This window comes from Pollicipes pollicipes, unplaced genomic scaffold (assembly GCF_011947565.3).
Source record: "Pollicipes pollicipes isolate AB1234 unplaced genomic scaffold, Ppol_2.1 Scaffold_4740;HRSCAF=5597_pilon_pilon_pilon, whole genome shotgun sequence".
Taxonomy (NCBI): domain Eukaryota; kingdom Metazoa; phylum Arthropoda; class Thecostraca; order Pollicipedomorpha; family Pollicipedidae; genus Pollicipes; species Pollicipes pollicipes.
Genome location: NW_023596545.1, coordinates 31,403,057 through 31,426,839, shown reverse-complemented (window position 1 = coordinate 31,426,839; position 23,783 = coordinate 31,403,057). Strand labels below are relative to the sequence as shown.

The following is a 23,783-nucleotide window of genomic DNA, read 5'->3' as shown; positions in this document are numbered from 1 at the left end:
GTAAACCGTATCCAGAAATAAAAGTTCAGCCCGTTTTTATTTAGCCCTTCTCGAGCTGAGTCACGAGCGGTGCCAGCCCGCGCTAGCTCGCAGCCGAGATAGGCGCGGTACCAGTACGCGCCAACCTGGACCGCGTCATGCCTCGACTCCGGACGGTCCGCGGAGTCTCCGAACGCTTTCCGTCCGGTGCCCCCGATCACTGGCCGGCTGACGCATGACCCGCCGGCCGACGAGCCCTGGCCGAACCCGCACAGGCTACCCGGCCACGGCCCCGTGCATTGCCGGCCCAGCCCGAGCCACCGCCGCCCGCCGCTCCCGTCCCTGGCCCTCTGACGTCATAAAGCTCGCCGCACGGACGCAGGCGCGCTGCGAAAGATATGCGCCGGCGACCGTCTGAGTCATGTCGCCGGCCGGACGCCATTATTACGGGGATGGGTGGGAGTGACGCGCGTGGCCACCGCTTGCGATGGTGGCCATTGGCTACTAGGTAGTTTTTGCATTGCTATTTGTAAAAAAGAACAGCGCATGGATGGACCGAATTGATATGTCGGTGGCTGGAAATTGGTAAACGTTTCAGACACGACTTAATTGTTGTCATGGTATTTGAAATATGTACACATGTCGTACCTTCGCGCAGGGCCTCAATATAGATCAAGAGCATTAACAGAAAATGGTGTGAAACCAGTGATATTTGCCTGAAGAGTGGTCATGCCTCACGCTGGACCGCGGTAAGAATATCCTGTTAGGGGATAAATTTTTTTGTCCGGTTCTCTATCTTGGGAAATCGCCCACCAGTTCCATAGCGTGCGCAGCACTAAAAAAAAACTTCCGTTTCAAACGCTGCTGATGCTCCTCGTTCTCTGACGTAGGCATGCCAACGAGCTTTCGTTGACCACCATTGGCGAACGGTTTGTCCGAGAGTTCTGCCGCGCGGCCGCCGCAGTTGGAGAGTTTGCCCGAGAGTTCTGCCGCGCGGCCGCTGCAGTCGGAGAGTTTGCCCGATGGCCCTGCCGCGTGGCCGCCGCAGTTGGAGAGTTTGCCCGAGAGTTCCGCCGCGCGGCCGCTGCAGTCGGAGAGTGCTCGAGAGTTCCGCCGCGCGGCTGCCGCAGTCGGACAGTTTGCTCGAGAGTTCCGCCGCGCGGCCGCCGCAGTCGGAGAGTTTGCCCGAGAGTTCCGCCGCGCGGCCGCTGCAGTCGGAGAGTGCTCGAGAGTTCCGCCGCGCGGCTGCCGCAGTCGGACAGTTTGCTCGAGAGTTCCGCCGCGCGGCCGCCGCAGTCGGAGAGTTTGCCCGAGAGTTCCGCCGCGCGGCCGCTGCAGTTGGAGAGTGCTCGAGAGTTCCGCCGCGCGGCCGCCGCAGTTGGAGAGTTTGCCCGAGAGTTCTGCCGCGCGGCCGCTGCAGTCGGAGAGTGCTCGAGAGTTCCGCCGCGCGGCCGCCGCAGTCGGAGAGTTTGCCCGAGAGTTCCGCCGCGCGGCCGCTGCAGTCGGAGAGTGCTCGAGAGTTCCGCCGCGCGGCCGCCGCAGTCGGAGAGTTTGCCCGAGAGTTCTGCCGCGCGGCCGCTGCAGTCGGAGAGTTTGCCCGATGGCCCTGCCGCGTGGCCGCCGCAGTTGGAGAGTTTGCCCGAGAGTTCCGCCGCGCGGCCGCTGCAGTCGGAGAGTGCTCGAGAGTTCCGCCGCGCGGCTGCCGCAGTCGGACAGTTTGCTCGAGAGTTCCGCCGCGCGGCCGCCGCAGTCGGAGAGTTTGCCCGACAGTCCTGCCCGTGGCCGCCGCGGTCCGAAAGCGCAGCGATGTGGCAAGCTGATGTCTGAGTTTCCAGAGGCAATACTGGTGTGTTCTGTTGAGCGACTTTTCGGCTTTCACACCGTTTTGTACAGGTGATTACGAAAAACGTCCGAAGGAATTTCGGAGGGCAGCACGATGTCGTCTTAGGGAGCGGTGGAGTTGAAAGGCCGGTTGGATATTTGGCCTCGTCGTTTTCACAGTGGATACCTGCTGCAGATGTGCCGACAGGGTGGACGGGCTGGCAAAGTGGATAAAGCTGGTCGAGTGGACAGGTCCGGTATTGGATGGGATTATTGAATGCATTGCGTTGCAAAATAAACAGCTAGTGGGATTGGTTGGTGGTGGAGTTGGGAAGGCTGTTATAGATTGTTCGGTAACCAGATGGGCGAGGTAAAGCATTTTACCAATCTCAGGGCCTAACCGTTGTTTTACGGTTATTTTGTGTGCGGATTTTTTTCGGGGGGGGGGGGGGGGCATTTGCCCACGGAGGCAAATGCAGGGTATCAATGAAACCATTACGCAATGTGTTCCTGGCTGCGCAATGCGGGTGTATTTCGGTTGCCATTGTTTTGCAGTTGGCCTCATGTTCAACGTATAGAGGCCCAGCGTACGGGCCAATGGGACCGACCAATCAAACATTGCTCTGCTTTACGGTACGTTATCCATATATATGCTCATGCCTATATATGGATATGGGCATGAACATATGTATCGGCAGGAGATATGCACGTGTTTCACACGATAGTATATGTACTATATTCATGAGGTAATTCGCTACTTCCGTGCCTTCTTTCCCATCTGCCAGCCTGCATTGGACCTCTTCAACTGTGTTGGCCCCTGCGCTGACGAAGAACTTCAGCTTCTGCTTGTTACGTGCCGTTTTCATCGCTCTCTTGTCCGACGTGAGGGCGGGACTACAGCCGATGGCGCGGCCGCGGCTCAGTCCTGAGGCCCGATGGCGGGGCCGCGGTTCGGTCCTGACGCCCGATGGCAGGACCGCGGCCCGGCCGCGAGGCCCGATGGCGATGACTTAATGACTTAACATCGACGAAAGCCAATGCCACTGCAGTGACTTAACGTGGACGATTGCCAGCGTGCCTATTGGACTTCCTGGATCAGACCATATTTCACGGCGTCATGGCATCGCTCTATCGTTCTGAGTCGACAGTGATTTGGACCACGATCAAACGCATGAGCCAGCAGCACTAATCGTCTCGCACTGCACCGGCGTTCCTTGCTCCGGGCTTGATCTCCGCATTGCAGTCAGAGCGTTTCTGATGCGGACTTTGGTGGTGCGTATGTATGCACATGTATGTGGGTTGGTTGGCAGTGCGGTCGTCGATGTCATGATCATGTTTCTCGAGGACTTTGACCAACTCATCTAATCCATTACGTTTCAAAACTGGTCGTCATGCTCGTTAGGCATCTTCTGCTTGCCATTGGTATGGTTTCGGTAAACGATCACCAAATGGGTTATGGGCCGGGTAAAATGGTTACGCATAACATCGAAGTAAGCAAAAAAGTTTCACACCGTTTTCACATGTTTTTCTCGAAACGTTGATAGTTGGGCCAATGGCGAAAGGGGGCGGAGGGGGGGGGGGAGACTGGAGTCCCAGTGGGGTGCTGACTGATACCGGAGGCGGAGCGTAGCACCCCGCCATGGTCTGTGTCACCCGGGGCCGGGCCGACTGTCTTACGCGGAGTCCCGTCGTCTGGAGGCGGGGGACGCTTCCTCCCGTTCGGGCGGCTCGGGATCCAGGGCCTTCCACCGTCCGGGCCGCTTGGATTCCAGGATCTTCCTCCGTCCGGGCGGCTCGGGTTCTAGGGCCTTCCTCCTTCCGGCGGCTCGGATTCCAGAGCTTTCCTCCTTCCGGGCGGCTGGGATTCCAAGGCTTTCCTCCGTCCGGGCGGCTCGGGGTCCAGGGCCTTCCACCGTCCGGGCGGCTTGGGTTCCAGGATCTTCCTCCGTCCGGGCGGCTCGGGTTCTAGGGCCTTCCTCCTTCCGGCGGCTCGGATTCCAGAGCTTTCCTCCCTCCGGGCGGCTGGGATTCCAGACCTTTCCTCCGTCTGGGCGGCTCGGGATCCAGGGCCTCCTCCGCCCGGGCGGCTCGGATTCCAGAGCTTTCCTCCGTCTGGGCGGCTCGGATTCCAGAGCTTTCCTCCGTCTGGGCGACTCGGGATCCAGGGCCTTCCTCCGTCCGGGCGGCTCGGATTCCAGACCTTTCCTCCGTCTGGGCGGCTCGGGATCCAGGGCCTTCCTCCGCCCGGGCGGCACGGATTCCAGAGCTTTCCTCCGTCTGGTCGGCTCGGATTCCAGAGCTTTCCTCCGTCTGGGCGGCTCGGGGTCCAGGGCCTTCCTCCGCCCGGGCGGCCCGGGGTCCAGAGCAGCGCTACACGGAAGGACTTCCGGCACCGCGTCATGCTTGCAGCAGCTGATTACACGAATGGAGCGGCACCACTTGCCTGCATAGCGTGGTCGCATATGATCAACATATGCTCATGACAGCCCCCCACACATTCATGTCACCCCAAACGCGCATACGCCCGGACGTTTGATGTTAATATTGCATCAGTTACGGGCTATGAATTTGGATCGTCTTGAAGCATCAGAATACAGCTGCGCAAACAAAACAGCTAGCTAGATAAACAGAACTGAATTCAAGACTGGGACGTTCCGCTTAGTGCACGGAGAATGCGAGCATGCATGATGCAGTCAGCGACGTAAAATGCTCGCCGCGTCTGTGACGGGTGCTCCGAGTTTGCTCAAGCTGTCTGTAGCTGAGGGCTGCTGACAGGTGCTGCTGCTTGTCAGCACCAGTGAGTCTTGCGGTGGAAGGCGGCGCTCGCACCTTCGGCGCTTCGTGGCAGTGCCGCAGCTCACCGCCCTGGGTCGGTGGCGCACAGGTTTGGACTGACGAGACAGTGCCCCCGACCCTCTTGTGGCCGGTTCGCTCCGGTCTGGGTGCGGCTGCCGCAAAGGTCGGCCTGTTCTGCCAACTGATGTCGCGTCCTTTTCAGAGTCTGGGCGTCCGGTGACCGAGCCGGCATGGGTGGCTGCCTGTCGAAGGATTTGAAAGTTGAAGCTCAGGACATCGGTGTCATGGGTCAGACCAACTCTCAAAGTAAGGCACAGGCGATCGGCCGCACCGCACCGCGTGCTCTGACTGCTTAAAGTGGGCCCGCAAGCGGTTGTCATGGTGAAGGCCGTTGTTAGGATGGTGTTTGTATTGCGGCGCGCAACGATAATTTTTGTAAGAGGACTGCAGAACTTTGAGGGGATTTCATGTGCTTTTTTGGGCGCCATTTAAAAGTGCCTGTCTGGGTGTCGGGTGGGGGGGGGGGGGGGGTCTGGCAGCACCTCAATGTGCAACCATCGCTCTCCAGTGTCTGGTGTAATATATATAGATATGGCATCAACTTCGGTGTTGCTACCCTATGACATATTTTTTGCCTGACGAGGAATCTTGCTGAAATGATAACAAAAATTGTCGCAAGATGCACTTTTACATCAACTATCACTAACGGCAACACAGACGACGTTCGATTTGCATGGAATTCATCCCTACGTATGCAAAGAGGTAACTCTGCTGTACTACTCAGGCATTCGGTGTGGTCATGAGAACATGACTGGGAACACGTAAATTTCCAAAATATCGGAAAGTTAGCCGACATTGCGAATTCGTGCCTTTTTTACTTCCGCTGCTAAATGTTCGAGGGGTTCCTCTGTGTAAAGCACGACGCAGGCGCTTCTAGTAGTGAAATTATTGTGATTCATGATTTAAGTTACTGGTTGTAGCCCGATTAATGACAGTAGTTTTGATTATAACGGGGTCATCTTCTGCCCTGCTTGGCAAATCTCCAATCAAACCCGTCCTCGACCTAGTATTGGCCATGAATAAAACATAAGCGCAACATGCGCGGCCGGCGCCACGTGTTCTGAGTTGGGGGGCAGGATTTTTCAGGGGGCCTCCTGGACGAAATGAGGCCCACTCACAGGATGTCCTCCTGTGCAGCATCGTTTTCAGCAGGGAGTGGCGCCGAGAGCATGTATCCCTTATTATACTGTTGCATGCATCATATCCAAGTGAATAAATGCCGAAAGTTGAAAAGAAAGATTGTGGGCATTCAGTCATCCAGCGAAGGGCCTTGATTTCTCAAAACAGGGGCTCCTGTTCCCGAAAATGGCCTCATACTGGATGGAGGAGCCTTCCCATCTAGAGCAACATGCTTACGATCCACGAAAGCCAAATCTAGCCAATGGGCTTCGCTATCCCAAAACAAGATATGTTGATCACGAAATGATGTCTCCTAAATATAGAGGGTGCCTCCTAACCCAGAACAGCGGCTGCCTAGTTTGTAGCGGGGGCCTTCCGATCTAGCAAATGAGTCTTCTTAACATAACGTTAGGCCTCCCCATGCAGTTCATCGGCGGTATTACTCATAACATTAGGCCTCCTGATGTAGTTCATCGGCGGTATTACTCATAAAAGTGACTTCAGGACCCAGATAGCGAGTCTCTTGATGCAGCAAAGGGTCTTCTGAGCCGGATTCCCTAATCTCTTGTCCATTTATGAGGGGGGGGGGGCTCCTTCATTTGCATTTTAGTAGAGTGTGGGCACTATGCCTTTAGTTGGGCAAAAAGGGGCCTCCTGAAAATTGGGGGTGCAAAAGCATGCTCTTATCCCCCTTCCTGGCAAGGAAGGGCAACTGCCCCCTCTGCCCCTCCCCCCCCCCTGCTGTGCAGTCCTTGCATACATGACCAGACGCGAATTGCATGTATTGCCGAATAGGTGTTGTTTGACATATTTCCAGTCGGTCCCAGTTAATTTTTACTGGTGGATTTCTTCTTACGTTCATTTTTGACAGACGCCTATGCAATTTTCCGATACAGTTGGTCGAACCAACGAGTTATCAATAATCCGGGGTTTGCACAGTTGAGAGGAGTTCTGATGTTCACATCAGCAAAATCCATAACTGGCGGACTGGAATGAATGTATTATTCAGGGATTTCTACAATACGTTGGAAGTTATTGTGTATGTATGTAGCACTACGGACGGTCGTACCATTTATTCGCATGTATCCATTCGATACCTAAACCAATGATCACTCGCACGCTTGGCGCTCTTCAGGAACAATCGATACATCTCGTGTCGGGATGCCATCGCACCAGTCATTAGTCATCAGTCAGTCAGCAGTCACAGTCATCAGTCATTTCGTTTTCGATCGGCGAGCGGTGTTCAGGGATCGGCATCGGGTACAGCTTTGAAGTTTAATTGTGGCGCTCTGTCTGGCATGATGTTGAACTCTCAGAAGCGGGGCTTCCGTGTTCAGGGTTTGTTTCCATTGTGCATGCCCAACATGCCTTCAGCAACTGGTCATGGTTCCCCAGGAGGGTGGCAAATATTCTATGTGTAGCTACTGTATGTGTAACAAACATGAAAATCCAATAAAATCATCATCAAACAGTGTGCTTCGTGCCCCTGTGCCAGCCGCCTTCCGTTAGTCACACAGAATTAACCGGCTGTATTCGCCGGGCCCGCCGGCTGAATGACTCACCCTCGGTCGGGCGGCGCGCCGCTCTGTCAGCCAGCCGCCTGGTGAATATGTGCAGCCACTAAACGCCCCCCCCCCCCCCCCCCCTTCAAGCCCAGGCATGGGGCAAACAGATTCACCAAATGCCTTCTGTTCCGGCGGAACCTAAACTATGCATGTCATCAGTAAGTCGATTCGATATTTTGTCTTTTCTGTAGTGGTCACTTAGAGTGACACCAGGCGCGTAAGATTTGATCAGCAATGCCATTTTTCTCGGAAGTCCTGAGGAGCTCAGAATTTTTATTTGAAGCAGCCAACCCTGCGGAGCAATCTTATTTGTCTCTCTGCCCATCAATATGAAAGTAATGCATTTTATTCGCCTTGATTTTTTTGCGTTTGCGCTCTGTAATGTTTGACACACGATAATGTGTAAAAATCTGTGTGCAATGAATGTTACGCAAGCTTGGAACACTCTGTGTAGACAAAAAGACATGCGAACACGAAGCTTTTACCCCGCAAATTGAGCGTGTCGTTATCTAGCACGTCTTTGATTTCTCCGCTATGGCGTTTTCGATGCGCACTTTGGCTTTGGGAATGAGAGTATCACATGATCGATGCAACGCACTGTTTCAAATTTCAAACAGCCGACTTTTCAGTAACAGGCTGGTGCCCGCTGGGCCAATCACTAACGTTCTTTTATTCACACCAGGGGCGGTGCGCACGGTGGTTGTCATGACGACGGTGGTCGTGACTACAAGGAAGAAGCGCTATGCTATTGAAAACGTTGGCGGCGTAATTTGGTCTCGAAAATGATTAAAATCTATATCCGTAGTATGTCTTGACGGTGCTGCACTGGCACTACCCAGTGGTATTATTATGCTAACTAGTCTTTAGGTTTCACTGGCGTATGTTTTTCAAATAGGCCCCAAAGATGGGACACTCTTTTTAAAGGGAGTGTGTCTAATGTTCTTGGTTTTCTCAATACACTCCTAAGGGGAGTTTGGCAATTATCGATAGTCAATTTTGGTTGCTAAATGTGCATTTGGGTCCTGCAGCAGTTTTGATTTACTTATTTTTATCGATCCTATCGATAGCTGTGCGTGAACAAATGCAATCCTAAAAGATAAACCAATCAGCTGGCAGGAAAGGATGAATGCACCGGCTTGTCTGTGGCGAGTAACTGCGCCCTAGAGACGTGGCCATTATTGTGGTTGGTAAACAACGTAGAAGAATCGCATTTCCCTAGAGCCTGGTGCGGCCGATTGACACGACGCAATCCTTGTTCCTCATCTCAGCTTATAGTAGGCCGACAAGAATTGGTGCGTATCAGCTGACCAGCCTTACCACACGTCTAAACCCGTACACTCGCAGGCCTGAGCTGAATGCAAACAAAAAAGTCAGCATAATGGCCACCGATGTCGCCGCGTTCGCAAGCTGCTGTCAGCGCTGACAAGCGACATCTTCGAAAAGCCTTTGGCTAGAGCCAGTGATGCCTTCTCAATGATGCCGATGGTGATTAGTGGTATGATGGTAATAGATGGTAGTAGATGGTAATAATTAGTGAATATTGCTTGTGGTCTACCCGATAAATTGGTTCTTCCATACAAAGGGAAGAGAATTTGGGGCTGCAGCAATATCTCTTCAGTGGAGGCGAATTTGTAGCAACCAATGACACCAAAATTTGTAAATCGAAATCCCCTACCATTGTACGTGCACAGTCAAAAATCCTTACTTGACTAGATACGCTCCCCTTAAAAAGTAATCCGCGGTGCCTCAGGAGCCGTTTGTTGCATTGTACAGTTCCGGAATCGCAGGACGATCATTAGTGGTTTAGCAGCCAATCGTACATTGTCTCACTCACTTCCCGTTGGCTATTAATCACATAATTTCTGTGTCACGCAATCGTGACTCGTTTCGGATTGGAGCTAGTATACAAGGCCAACCGTTTGTTACTATGCATGTTCATACTCTTATAGACTCGAAGACGCAAGGCTGCTTTGTGTTGTACACATGGACATTGTGGTGTTGAGTAAGCGTTGGTGAGTGTGAGGTGCTGGATAAGAGACAATATCTACACGAACCTGACACGTGAGATGGACTAGCATGAGGCAGGCCGTCTCTAGTCCATCACGCTAGCAGTTAGAAATCTGCTTCAGTTTGCTGTGGACCAAGTTAAATTGGGAAATTATATCGTGTCTTACATGAAGGGGTTCTTGGGAGAAGTTCCGAAAGGTAGCCTGTCATCCAGCAATGGACCAGGATAGGCCTTGTTTGGTTTGGGGTGCCCAGTTACCTAGGTTTTCAGTACCCCTCTATCTGGACTCAGGGCACACCGCTATATCCTCTTGGTGCGCTTTACCTACGCGCGTCGGTGTCTCTGCTCGGATTGCAGTGGACACGTCTACTCATGCCTTTGTTACCCATCCATGTAGGTTTGTGAGCATCTCATGTCATAGATTCAGGGGTCTAGCCCTGCTAGGGCATGGATAACTTGAGGCGCTTGGGCTTGGGCTTGGGTTCTCTCGCGGACTTTGGGCGCCCCTCTGCTTCTGTCCGGGCGCCCCGTTGCTGAGTGCATTTGGACGTCTCTTTACCAAGGCTAGGGACACCGCTGCGTTTGAACTCTGGATGCGTCTCCTCACCTAGACTGAAAGAACCTTAAAACTCGAGCTTAAAGGCATCTCATCACTATAAATTATTTACCTAGGCGTGTGACTCCCTTTGTCTAAGCTGCAGACGAAGGAACTGGGGAAGCCTCTCAAGATTGGCCTGCGACACCTGTCTGAACGTATGGCGCCTCGTATTTGGACGTAGGGTATACGGATGTCCACGGATATTCTCCATTCGCGTGCGGCGGATCCGGAAATTACCCGTTTGTTGCATCTCACATGCACAGTGCATAGCTGCACCCTAGCCAACGGCCACAGCTAGGCATAGCGAAAAAAATGTCTCGGCCACGGCGTGAAATTTCTCTGAGATTCTTACTTGGCATAGAAAATTATGAGTAGTATTTATCCGTGTTCACACTGCAAAACGCAATTCTGGAGAATTTTCCAACATTCCGAATAATCATGCGAGACTATCTGTCGGCCGAACGCCTCCAGGGGCTTGGGAATGCTGCTCAGCTTGGGTTTAGTGGCGTCCATCTTTGATGGATGAAAGCTGGAAATGGGTGGAAGATGGGAGCTGAAAGATGGTGTTTCAGCTTCCTGTAATATAGGTGCCTTCATCGAACGAGACGGCGTTAGGATTTCCGCGGGCTAAGAGAGGTCGGGCTTTCATGTCCGTCTTGGGTGCGCCACCGTTGTAGCGTTTGTGTGTTTCCGTTTTCCGCCCTTTATTATGGAAAAAGTCACTGCGTATTAAAGCTTGTCACCATTTTGAACACGTCCCACAGACATTAAGCTTTCGGGAATCCCCGTTCTCTCCCCCTCCCCATATCCTCCTGACCAGATCACTATCAATGACAGCCCACAAATCTCACCTCTCATACCGCTCCCCTGTGCATTTGTCACATGCCGTGGCCGGCGTCTTACTCGTGAGTTGATCATCAGATCAGACAGCCGTCCTCCCGGCCTATTACTCATCAATGGACTGACAGTCGTGCTCTGTCTCGGTGCGCGTGTATGGGGCCCAGTGCAGCGGACTTCTCGAGATATTCTGTGACTGCTCTGCCGGCAGCTGTAAGCAGCATATAACTGCGGCTGGGCAGACAGCTGCGGAGTAGGCGGTGCCTATCGATTGAGCTCCGCAGCGACTCCCATGTTGCCGCTGCTCAGCGGGCAGCTGCGGGCTGTGCCCATGTTGCCGCTCGGCGGGCGGCGCCCCATGTTGCCGCCGCTCAATGGGTAACTGGGGCCGGTGGCAGCGCCTATGTTGCCGCCGTTTAGCGGGCAGCTGGGGGCAGCGCCCACGTTGCCGCCGCTCAGCAGGCAGCTGCGGGCGGCACCCATATTGCTGCCGCTCAGCGGGCAGCTGGGGGCAGCGCCATGTTGCCACCGCTTAGCGGGCAGCTGCGGGCGGCACCCATGTTGCCGCCGCTCAGCGGGCAGCAGTGGTTGCAACAAATCGCAAGAGCCCAGCGAGCGGACCACCGCGTGATAAGCGTCACCACAGCGTGCCCGCAGCGCCGGCATCTTATCGCACCGAATTCCGCGCTGCTGCTGAGTTCCTGCCAGCTTTTGGAAATGACGCCACGAATGTCTTTTTATTCTCTGCGCTGACGAAGGCGCAGAACAATGCGGTGCATCAGGAATGGACGGCATAGGAAATCACTGGGCTGTTGGACCTTGATTTATGAATCGACGTGTGGTGCGTTTCCTGTGGGCACAAGTTTCTGGATAGCTCATAAATCAGTCGTTCCGTGTCCAGTGGCCTGATTTGGCCCTGGTTAGAATACGAGAGTGGTACGCGATACACTGATGCGTCTTCCGATGGAGACGTGTCGATCCCCGTCCTTGCGTTGCCTCGGTATCTCACACGCATTCCTTCACGCTTCTGCAGACTTTTGCAGGCTTCTTCATCCCGCAAACATTCCATTGTCCGCCCTATCGAAAGCCACGTCATATTTTTTTTGTTCTTTACAGAGTACGAAGATATGACTAGCAGGACAGGCTGAGTGAGACATGACTCATGAACAGGATGTGATGTTTCCACGAAGGCTATTGTATTAGCCACGCCGCATCGAGTGATGTTTAGGAAACTCCAGGAAATATGACTTCAACAAACCTGACCCACAGCGCAGAGGAGACATTTCGGGCACATGATCCGGGCGAACGGACCTTCCCAATGAAAGGGTGCGGCCTTATCTGGACTGCAAAATTGCATCCTCTGGCTAGTTGTGGATGGAACGGGCTTACTCTGTCCATCGGCCACCATTATGTAGTACCACCCCCGACCTTGCAGCACTCCGATTCTAACCAGACGCTGAATCAAACCTTTCTGCCTTTGAGTGTTTTTTTGCTTTTGGGGGTATCGGTGAGGTGGCTACAACTGGGTGACTGGAGGGAAGGGGTCGTCAAAGCTAGGTGTCGGGAGGGGCCAGCACTGGGCATTGGGGGGGGGGGGGGGTCAGGGCGTCAGAAGCGGGTGTCGGGGAGGGGCCAGCACTGGGCTGGGAGGGGCGTCAGGGCGTCGAGAGGCAGGTTTTGGGGAGGGGCCAGCACAGGGCACGTTGTCTCCCAGATAGACGGGCCATGGTTGACTGCGCCGTCGGCTGATGGCGGTCGTGACGAACACGGCCCCCGGACCCGTCACCAGCTCCAGTTTTTCCGACATGCCCAGCTTTGCCTGCCCGACTTCGCTGGTGCGTTTCAACGCGCTGGCACTGGCGTGTGCTCAGGTCACGTGCGGCTGGTCTGGTCCGGTTAGTCAGGTCAGGTCGGTCTGGTTTGGCCCCAAGTCCGGCCTGACCGGGTCCGATTCCCGCCGCGGCCAGTTTCGCGGCGGCCACCTCCAGTTAACCTCCTTCTCACATCTGGCCTCTCTGCCGCGAATGAGCCAGTTTTCATATCAGGATACTAACGAGCTCCCCCCCCCCCCCCCCCCCCCCCACCTCCGGAGAAGCTCACACAGGCCACCCCTGACCTCTGAGGAGTTGAACGCACGGCGGCGTTCGGCTGGCACGCACGGAGAGGTACGTCCCATGCTAGTTGGCAGTGGGAGCGCTCCTTCGTGACGGGTGAGGAGCTCTAGTTAGAGTTGCTGGCACCCACACATGGATTATGTGATGCATAAGTCCGTCACGTGACGTGACGTAACCGCTCTGGTGCGGCAGGACCTGTTCATCCGGCGTGACATCGCGGTTCCAGTCTCATCAATGACCACTCGTGGAATTCGGTAAACGAACACGCCCGAGTCGAAACATCACGTCCGTTCCAAAGCGGTTTGAACGCTCCCCTGACCCGTTTTGCTCTTCTGGAGACTTCGTGTTCTGTGACAAAGAAATGGTGCTGGATGGCTGCATCGGGCAGGCAATGCCAGCGCCTATGGTCATTTTTACGTAGCATATCGATGGCGTCTTTTTACATTACCAACTCAAAATAACCGGTTATCGTGAATTACAAAGGACGACCACTGCACCGTTTCCTTGTGCGACAGGATGGTTGCTGCCTGTGGTGGCGCCAGTTTTCCCGGGCTGATTCAGAGCCGGTGCTGAGTTGGTGCGTCGTCACTGGCCCAAGACATCTGGAGTCATCGGTCCACTTTTTGGCCTCTTTCAGACTGGCTCGTACAATGCGATAGCCGGATGTCCCGATTTTCCATACCAGGCGTGGCCGCGTTTATGTTATGTCACTTTTTATTCGGCTCAAAGCGCCAGGTACAGCTTCCGCCTGGGTGAGGATTGGCCAGTTCGGTTTCAGTCCTAGCTCACTGCGCCTGCGTGCTGTGGTCGGGCCGGACCGGTCTAAACCGCCTGTGACCGGACAGTGCAGGTTCAGCCTGACATGACCGGACGGACGGAAGTGGCTCGGCCCGTCGTCAGTGGACGCCGCGAAGTGGCTGCAGCGTATTCCCGGCTCCTGACTGGCTGTGCCGGTACGCCGCGGCTGCCGGCGGACCGGGGGCCGCCTGTGCCGGACCGCCGCGGGCCCGGGTGCCTTCCGCGAGTCCCGGCGCTCCGCCAGTGTCGCTCGGGCACGGCGAACCTTTGACAGGGGTCAAGGGAAGAGCTTGTTTGTCCTTTTCATAAACCGGAAGTGCGTCCGGCTGAGAAGAAAAAAACGGAGCAAGTCACGGAATTGGACCGTACCGGGCCACACGTTTGAAAAGGCTTTTGGGTTATGCTTTTCTCGGGTGTATCGTAGGATGCCTGCCACCATCCTCATGTCATTGGGGCTTTGTGACGCACTCAGCTGCTGAGGCTATATGGCGTATATACATGGCTATAGCTATATATGGCTATATGAGGCTTGCCTCTCACCCTGACAGGAAGGGCGGGTGCCGCGGGGAATCGAACCTCGCACTACACTACCGGCGCCCTCCCCTCACTCCGTCACTACTGTCATGCGAAACCGTCCGTTAGTCATTCACTCAGTGTCTGCGTCCCCCCCCCTTCCCCCCTGCATCTCCCAGCCCCTGGATCATCGATAACGGCTCGCGATCTGGGGCTCTCAAATCGGCCGGCGGGCGCTGGCGTCGGCGTGAAGTCTGACAGGCGGTGTCGGTGGAGGGGCGGGGGGGGGAGGGGGGCAGACAGCGCCGACAGGAATTGATCGGTGATGCGGTGTGGCACCAAAACGGAGCGTTGCGTCAGTGAGGACCTGGCGCTGGCGCTGGAGGGAAGGCCGCGAGCTCATCGGCCCCAAACAGCGATGTGGTTTCCGGGGAACGATAGCAGGATTTGCGGCCACGATTGCGAATTTGCGACTTGGAACGTCACCGTGTGCGCAGCGCCACCTCGAAGAGGCGAGCTGCGCGCAGTGGGAGGGGTTTTGCGGGCCGCGTCTGGGACGTTTGCATATTGGCGGCCTTTGGTCAGACGCGGATCAAGGCATTGTGTTTACGGGCTAGCTCTTTTCGACGCTGGAGTTTTTAGATTGGTTATGGTGCTGGTTCCAATGCTGGGTAACTTGTCCCGAGTGGTGGCGTTTTTGGGCCTTCTGCTCCTCCACATATGACTGGGTCGGGGACGTTTGATCTCCGGATGCAAGGTCGCCACTGTTCAGAGGGAGATACGCCGCCGGACGGCCCTCACTGGCCGTGGCGACGGACGGATGTGGCGACGCCCGGCTAGACGCTGTCAAGGCTGCCTGTGACCGCGGTGTCGGCTGGCTGGCGCTGGCCGCCTGTGGCCGCGGTCTCGGGTCTCCGGGCGCTCTTTGGCTGGCAGCGCGACTGTGCCCCCCCCCCCCCCCCCATCCGTCCCTGCGCTCCCACGGCCGCCCCCGCGCCCCAGCGCCCCACGCCCCACGCCCTGGCCGCCATCTTCGGCCGTCGTCTGCGGCAGCGAGCCGTGGAGCTTATCTCGGCTGGGCGGGTCGTTCTCTCCAGTGATGCTCTCATATCCCGATTGGACGGCTCGTCGCGTCGCTCTCCATGGCTTGTGACGGCCACCCGTTCTCATATGTCACGTCCATTCTACAGCAGTCTGTCTCGCTCGATACTTGCCTCGTCACCAAGTACTATTGTGTCTGTCTTCTTGCCTCCACCCTACCTCCTACTTGCCGCATGATGCCCTATCCAGGGGTAGCGGTAGGCAGCAACGACCTGAATGACAGATGTGTGAATGCCATAGTGTATGCAGATATGGTGACGTCTATTGACTATGGTGCATCGCACTCCAGTATGCTACCCACGAGCCCTCCAGCAAGTACGTGTGGGTAGCCATCAATCCGACATCATCTGCGGTAGTCAACTGTTCGACATGCGCCCGTCCTTCGCTTGGATGCTGCTCGCGTACATTACCAGACCAGGTTATGTTTCACATCAACGTTCGGCTGGATCCATAACATTACTCAGTTGCTAGTGCATTTGCGAGGAACATTATGCACCTAGATAAGACAGAAGTAGTAGCCTTATTCCTCGGAGAAAAACCAGGAGGATGGACCTATAGATGCGTTGATATTTTGGCAACATGCCTTTATCGAAACGAAAAGCAGAAGTGAATTGGTTTCTGAAATGTCAATGCATCCATATCTTCATTATCCTGGCTTTTCTCCGAGGAATGAGGTTATTGCTACTGTTGGATCCATAACATTATGAATTTGTGATGCTGCATGTTGGCTCCACTCCCTTCCCTTCCTCCTCCGCCTGTGTTCTTCTCTACAGATGTGTCAGCTGATTAAGTGACATTTGAGGGACACTGATGACTGCTGTAATACAGTGAGGTAATATACTAACGTCATTTTGCTTGAACCTGGAACACGGTCATACGGAACTGCATTGTTTTAAAAAGAGATGTTCTGTTTAGGCTTTCATGATGGCCGTGGTACGAGAAATTGGATGAAAGACTCGAATTTGATTCGGCTTCAGCAGAGTTTACCACGAATCCGTCTGACACGCACGGGGTCTATTCTGACACCGACTCACACGCACAGGGTCGATTCTGACACCGACCTCGATGTGCGCAGCAGCGACTTCTATGCGCTAGTGAAATTACGTGACCACGGAATGGCAGACTATGTAGGGTCAGCAGAGCAGCCAGGACAAACTAAAAGCCTTTAAACCTGGGATACCCTGGTCGTCGTCATTAAAGCCGGGACGTTGTTGTCTCTTGAAGCAAGCATTCCATATCTACCGAATAAATCTACCAACGAAAATGAACGCGCCTTGTTGCATTGTGCAACTTCGTGACACTCCACGATAAGCCAAATGCTGTGGTAAATATGACTGCGTAAGGGTCATGGCATATGACTTGACATTGGCCATCAGTGTACCATATTTTGGACTTGTTTCCTCGAACTATGTACAAATTAGGACAAAATACATTGTGCCCCCCCCCCCCCATGCTCTTGCGTTGAGGAGCAATGTGTCCCAATGTTTTCTTAAAGCGGAGATTGCAAAGGCCAGTACGTATTATTTAGTATGACGTATTTGTCATACTTCTTACGTGACCACCATCCACTGGAATCCCTGCAAAATTAACTCGGTGGGTTGATGGCTTTGGGATGAAAGCTGGGGAGAACATAACATTTTCGTCATCCACGCGCCCAACTTAAAATTGAGTGGCCGCTGGACCAATTTTCTTTAAAGTAACAGCGCCCCAAGTCAGATATACAGTTTTGAGGCCAATCCGAAACTGACGACCTTATACCACTACTTACATGTTCATAAACCGCATAAGACACTTTTGGTATCGCAACAACGTCCAGCTTGGAAACTCGCCTCGTTGGTGGCTTCCAAACTTTGTGAATCGATTTCCCATCAACTCGCAACCTTTCGCCGTAGATTGGCAACGGTTAACTAGCTCGAAACCTTTGCTAATCTTTGGGCAGCCTTACTCTCGAGCGCGAACGTGACTACAACGTCCAAAGGGGCTTATATGGGTTTCTGAAAGTCAAGACGTTGACTTGAGGTCACCGGTTTCAGTCCAGCTGATGCAATCCTAGGCGCTCTGTCAAGTCGTAAAGGTTTTGAGGCGATGGCTCCTTTGATTTCGGAATTCGGATAACTATGCGCTAAGGTGATTTGTAATTTATTTTGGCTTTGAAATGGATGGTGGTTTGAGGTTACCAGCTCTAGATGATTTGCAGGTCAAGTCGTGGTCACGCACTCAATTCGCGAATGCTTCGAATCGATCGGTTAACCGTGCTCTGTGATGTCGTGTGTGGCATGTCACTGAACGCGCTCTGTCGCCGTGCGTGACATGTCACTGAACGCGCTCTGTCGCCGTGCGTGACATGTCACCGACCGCGCTGTGTTGCCGTGAGCGACCTGTTCTGGCCGTGCTCTGTCACCGCGCGTGACGTCCCGTTCTGGCCGTCCGCAGATGTGCAACGTGGAGTGACGCCCCCCAGCCACCAGACGCCATCCAGAAATGGCGGCCCGGCCGGCGGTGGTCACGTGCGCAGTGACGTCATTCGTACCGCCAGCTCAGGTGAGGTCAGGCGCCACATAGGCAGAGGTGCGCCCTCCTGCTCAACAGTGGCGTTAGGGCCCGGCGCGCGTCGGACGGCACTCAGTTTTGTGCTGAAGCAGTCAGCTGTTAACGCGGGAATGTGCGTGCTTCTTCCGCCACTCTCACCTCATAAATGTTGTAAGGACGGTAAAGTAACAGTGAGTGAAATTCCTTTTTGAATGTGACAGATGTGTTGAAGGATTTGCAGTATTAGTGCTATGTTGTCGTCCTTTGTTATTGTTAATATCATCACCGTTTCCGTATCCTTCAAAGGTGCGCAAAAGCCGGACATTAGTGGCGAAGAAGCTGTCGGGAGAGGGAGGGTGACGTGGCACGATTACGTCTCGCGCAAGTAGAATGATGACCCTTTGGAGATGTGTGGAAGGAATCGTCTTGAGAAGCAGCCCCCCCGCCCCATTACACACTTTTTTGGACATTCCTGATCGCCATTGGGTGCGGTGCGGCATATACGATACCGCGTGTATCAACAGCGTGCAAAATTGGTTCCAAGGACGTATAACCATCTCGGGTGGTGACTTAGACATTAAGACATAGAAGGCATAACCGACACCCAGCCAACAGAGAGCCAAAAGGGCCTATTGAGTTTGGCCTGCCTCAGGTCCGCACACATCCCCGGAACTTATCTTTCCACCTGACCTCCTAAATTTAGCTAGAAATGAGATCCTTAGACCGATGTCCAAGCAACTTTTAAATGTTGCTAGAGAGGTACTTCTTACAACTTCGTCGTTCGGTTAACTTCGTTTGACGGTCCATTTCAATGATTCGCTACTCTTTGACTTAATGAGATCTGCTTCTTAATACTTCCACTCCTGCCTTTTGCTAAACGAAGCTGGTTTCCTCTACGCCTCGGCCCAATCTCCAGTGCTCCGTGTATATCTACCATGTATATCCCTTTCACAGTTGAATGTCTCTATCAAATTTCCTCTAAGTCTACGATATTTCAGTGAATACAAATCCAAGGCCTTAAGTCTATCCTTATGTCATCTAGTCTAGTCTAGTCATCATCCTAAGTCTCCTATCCCATTTATCATCCCAGTTGCTTTTCGCTGTACTCTTTCCAGCTCTATCTTACTGGAAGCACAGTGACCAAGAGCTTGTACATTTACTACCCACTCGTGATCAAAGTTGCCTTAGGATTTAGGATTTAGATTAGGCGAGTTGGACTAAACGTGCTACACCGCTTTGGCAACATTTGAGGCCCACAGTCCTGACCGCCTCAGAACGGCACCTGGCCCGAGCCCAGTCCTGCATCCCTTGTGTGACGTGCTGGACCGCTGTCCGTGGCTGGTCGGAACAAAGCGGGCGCTGAAAATGACGCAGGCTCTGTATACAAGCTACGGCGTCGTCCAACTCATGGCATAACCGAGTCATTGGGAGCTGGACGGACCGCGCTCAGGGCATTGCATGCCGCTGGCGCCGCCCGCCTGCTAATATCGAACACCACCTGCTAATATCAGACACCACCTATAACCGGTTCTCACCGCGCCGGGCCTGCAGCATTTCAAACAGGGCTAGCCGCTGTTGCCACGCGGTGGGTCTGGCATACTCACTTCTCGTAACGGCTGATGGCTGCAGCAGCGCATGTGAATCGTCGGACGCGAGGCACTCAGAGGTCTAGACGGGTCATGGTGCTACACCCACCTGGAGCGTGATGTGTGGTAATGGCAGCAGAGTACATGAGCTGGGCAGAGGTGGCAGCTTTCGTGTCTGCTATTGAGCCGAAAGCCGTGAATGACGGCGACGTTTTCATACTGATTATACTAACCAGGTCATGCTTATAGTCCGTCACAGGGCCCGGCAACCTTTGCCAACTGCTTTTCCCGTACCAATAGCCGAACTTCGACAAGACTGTACACTGCAGCATACTGCAACATCTTGTACACTGCAACAAACAAGATTGTACAACACAGCATATTGCTTTCATGTTACATTTTCAACATCCTGCACCTAACAGGGCTCAGCTCGACTGCCCGCGGTCGACCTCATTTGACCCCCCCCCCCCCCCACACTCCCTTGCAGAGCGAGTATTCACGGCCGGCCGGTGCCGTGAGCTCGGTTGGGAGGGCCCACGCGCCTGGGCTTGAGGGTGGTCGTGCCGTGCGGGCGGAGCGCGCCGCGTCTGCAGCTGTGCGGCCGTGACGGTGCGGCACGGCAGACGCTGCCGCCGACGCCCCTCCCCCTTCCACCTCCTCCTCCCATGCCTCCGTGAAAAATCGCCGGGTCCTGTATCTTAATGGGTGTACGACACCGGCGGTACATTCGCTTCATTGCCATTGTTCCATTATTCCGTGTCGCCGTGACAGGGCGCCGGGCCGCCGAGAGGCTCGCCGTCTTTTTCGACTGGGAATCTCTCGAGCGTGGCCAGAAAAACAACCGCTGGTGACCCGTGTGCCTTTTTGTCGGGCCTGACGTAGCCGTACAGGCGCTTTTTGCGTCGCGTCTCTCCAGTGTTCCTGAAAGTCCCATCGGAGAGGCATCGCGACGCGTTTGGCTTGTGTCCTGCCGCGGTTCTTAGATTGGATCCACTGCGCCGGCCTTGCTGCACGGGACAGTGTCGGTCCTGGTGTGAACCACCGCGTGGTCGCCCGACACCCACAGCCCTCGGGGCTGCGTCCTGTGCCAGCCCTGGCGTCCACAGGGTGCAGCCAGCCGGGTTCACTGATCAGCTCCGGGGGCGCTGATGAGCCACTGACGCCTCTGACCGTGGCCACTAGGCCCCGAGTAGGGCGGATGCAATCAGCTGCAGCAGCACGTCTTGCCCGCGATGTTTCCTGGCCTCGGTTGAGCTGCCTGGCCGCATGTGCGTTCCTTTCCACCGCGCCGCTTAGTCACGGTGCCGTCGGGCCGGCCGCGCCGTACGGCTGGCCCGGCCCGAGCACGCGGAGCCGGCGCTGCCACGTGCGCCCGTGTTGCAGTCGGACTGCGCCACCCGAGCTGCTGCCGAATGGGCTCGGCCGCCTCCCTCAGGACGAACCGGAAGGGCTCGCGGGGTAAGGCGGCGCCGGCCGCCGGCGCCTGCCTGTTGTGTTGTCGCCCAGTGTGAGCCTGCCGCCCTGGGCAGCCTAAGGCGGCCGCTCCGGGCCAGCCCGCTTCGGTTGTGCCGCGCGAGGTTTTTTGGTTGCTCATTTTTGAGAGTCCGTCGCTCTGTTTTGTTGCGCTTCGAGCCATAGCTGGGGATGTCGGGACGATACGGGTCGGGAAAGCACCATCGTTTGCAACGCAGGGATGCATGGAGGCTGTGTTTAGTTTGTCAGCACTTATGCCTGCCGCTGGACCGTCGCGAGCGTTGTAAATACTTTTTTTTCCCAAGACGTGTGCTGTCCTGCCTTCTCCTGCACTGTGAGTGGGCCATCACACATCTGGGCCTCATCTCACTACGACGCTTGCATATGCGTGCCTGTTTTTCTGTTGCGCTTGATATGTGTTTGCGTGCCGTGGCTACGGTTACGTTGAGCTTGTGACGAGACATTGCACCCTGGCAATGCCTGCGTGCACGACTACCGTGTCAGACGATTGCATCGCTCATCATTACGCCAGCAGGCAGCTACCGTTGGACTTATTGAAATCAGCAGCGCAGTCCTCTTCTGCGGTGCGTTAACATTAAATTGGCGTTACTTCGGTCCGCCGGTATACGGGGCGATGCTGCCCCGGCACCCACTATAAGTTTGCGTATAAAGTCTCCTGAAACCTGTCCATAATATAGAACCTGAGTGCTGGAGCAATGCAAACGCGTAGGTAACGGGTAGGTATGAGTGATCAGGAATGGGTAGGGGTAGCCATGGGTACAGCCCCATGGATAGCTTGTGGATTGGGTGACGGAAATGTTACCGGCGTGGGTCTCTGCACTAGATCCAGGCCGCTGGTCGCACTGACCGATGGTTGACCTTGCTGTGACACTGCCCACCGCTGCAGCCTCGCCGCAGGGGCCCACGGTCAGATGGTTGACCTTGCTGTGACACCGTGCCCACCGTTGCAGCCTCGCCGCAGGGCCCGCGTTCAGGCGGCGGGGGCACACCGACTCGCGGCAGCCCCATGGTGGTGCGCGCCCTCTACAACTACGACAGCCGCGTCAGCTCCGACATCAGCTTCAGGAAGGGCGACCGCATGCAGCCGGTGGCCGAGGGCAACACGGACCCGGACTGGCTCAACGTGCATCACCTGGCCACGGGGCTGACCGGATTCGTGCCCCGCACCTATGTGGCCACCGAAGAGTCGGTGGAGAGTCAGGAGTGAGTGACCCCTCGGCTGGCCGGCGCCAGAACTGTCAGCACGGTTACCGGTGGCTTGTGCTCGCTCGGCGTGGACGCTGGCTCAGCTGTTTTCGCGTAAAGTCGTAGGCATGTTGTGGATGCGAGTTCACTGTTCGTGCTGTGGTGGTTTCTTATTCAACATCTGTGCAGACACGTCGCGGCTATAAACAAGCGGTTGTGTGTGTTTTTTCCTCCGCCTCCTCTGCAAGGACTGTGCTGTTGTGTCGTGGGCTCGTATTCCAGCTATGTACAGTAATGCCCTTGGCTCCTACCCACGAACTGTGCGTTCGTTTCGTTGGCCCTACCAGAGCTGTTTCTTCGTGGGGCGACCGTCCTACCCACCCGGTTAGTGAGAAGCCAGCACGGGTCTGGGTTGCCGTGCTGTTGTCGCGCAGGGGCTGTCCGAGCTCGTGTGCAGGCCTCCCGTTCGAAGCCTATGTCGTCGTGTCTTGGAGCCTGCCCCGGCTGCATGTTTGATGGGCCTCCCGGCCGTGGCAGCTGGTTCTTCCCCCGGATATCGCGGAAGGAGTCGGAGACGCTGCTGCTGATGCCGGAGAACCCCCGCGGAACGTTCCTGATCCGGCAGTCCGAGCGCGTCGGAGGCCTCTATTCACTTTCAGTACAGGTCAGCGACCCTTACCAAGGCATAACCACCAACTCGAAATGAGCTTTTAGGATACGGACTATCGTGGTGCGGGCGTTGCTGTGCTGCATCTGTTACCAACAATACAGCTTTGTATTGTTGGTACAACAATACAACTGTATTGTTGTACCTGTTGTTGTTGGTTGTTGTTGTACCAAGGTTGTTGCTGTGCTGTATCTGTTACCACCAATACAAAGTTGTATTGTTGTATCTGGTACCAACAATATAACTTTGTATTGTTGGTAACAGATACAGACATTTCCCTGTTACTCGTTTTGTCAGGAAGTTATTTTATATTCGCGTGTTTTCTCTCCATTCTCCGGCTGTGGTGGTTCGCATTGTGCAGCCGCTGTGCAGATGAATATATTCCTTACCAGGGAATCTAGCCTCGACCTCTTTTAGTTATGTTCAGTTTTTCAACATTCTTGAAACAGTAGTTTTCTTCCCGTCCGTCACGATTTTCACTTGACTTAGATGGTCGCCCCGATGGACGTTTTGATCGTATTTCTGTCAGTCCTACCATTAAGAGCTGCTAAATCTACCGCGGGGTGACCCGTCTCCGTGGCGTTCGTCTAATTCTGTCAAAATAAAATGAGAACAGGTTACGTTGCGTTGGTTTTGCAAAGCCGTCAGCCGCCGACTGGCTCCTGTTTACAGTTCTTGTCCTGGTTATCAAGTGACATGTCTGGCCGCGGGGCGGGTTGTTGGCTTGTACCTGGGCTGTCAGCTGCATGAATATTGCAGTATTATGTAGGGTGATAATGTTTGCCGAGTATGTGTATGTGCCCCGCATTTATGTTGCCTGTTTCGGGCTTTTTTCGCGGGACATGAAGATATAGCTACTGTTACAATGTCACCAACTGACTTGCGGCCCTGGAAGGCGTTTGTGGGGCCTGCTCTCCTAGTCATCAGAGTGTTTGAGAGCATGTAGTTCCGATGGGAGGTACGCTGCTGCAGCAGGTTCTACTATGGTTGAGTGTCGCGGTTACTAGGTTCCG

The 23,783-nt window shown here is 54.7% G+C and overlaps 1 protein-coding gene across 2 annotated transcripts in view; it reads left to right on the top strand.

Moving 5' to 3' along the window:
• Positions 1-23,783, top strand: part of LOC119098460 (tyrosine-protein kinase Src64B) — a 43,676-nt gene that overhangs the window by 14,092 nt on the left and 5,801 nt on the right. For both annotated transcript variants that reach the window (XM_037221383.1, XM_037221382.1), the window contains exons 2-6: positions 4,799-4,902; positions 17,743-17,850; positions 20,808-20,882; positions 21,869-22,121; positions 22,641-22,767. In XM_037221383.1, coding sequence (XP_037077278.1) covers positions 4,827-4,902; positions 17,743-17,850; positions 20,808-20,882; positions 21,869-22,121; positions 22,641-22,767 — 639 coding nt within the window. In that variant the 5' untranslated portion in view covers positions 4,799-4,826. The remainder of the gene's footprint in view (positions 1-4,798; positions 4,903-17,742; positions 17,851-20,807; positions 20,883-21,868; positions 22,122-22,640; positions 22,768-23,783) is intronic.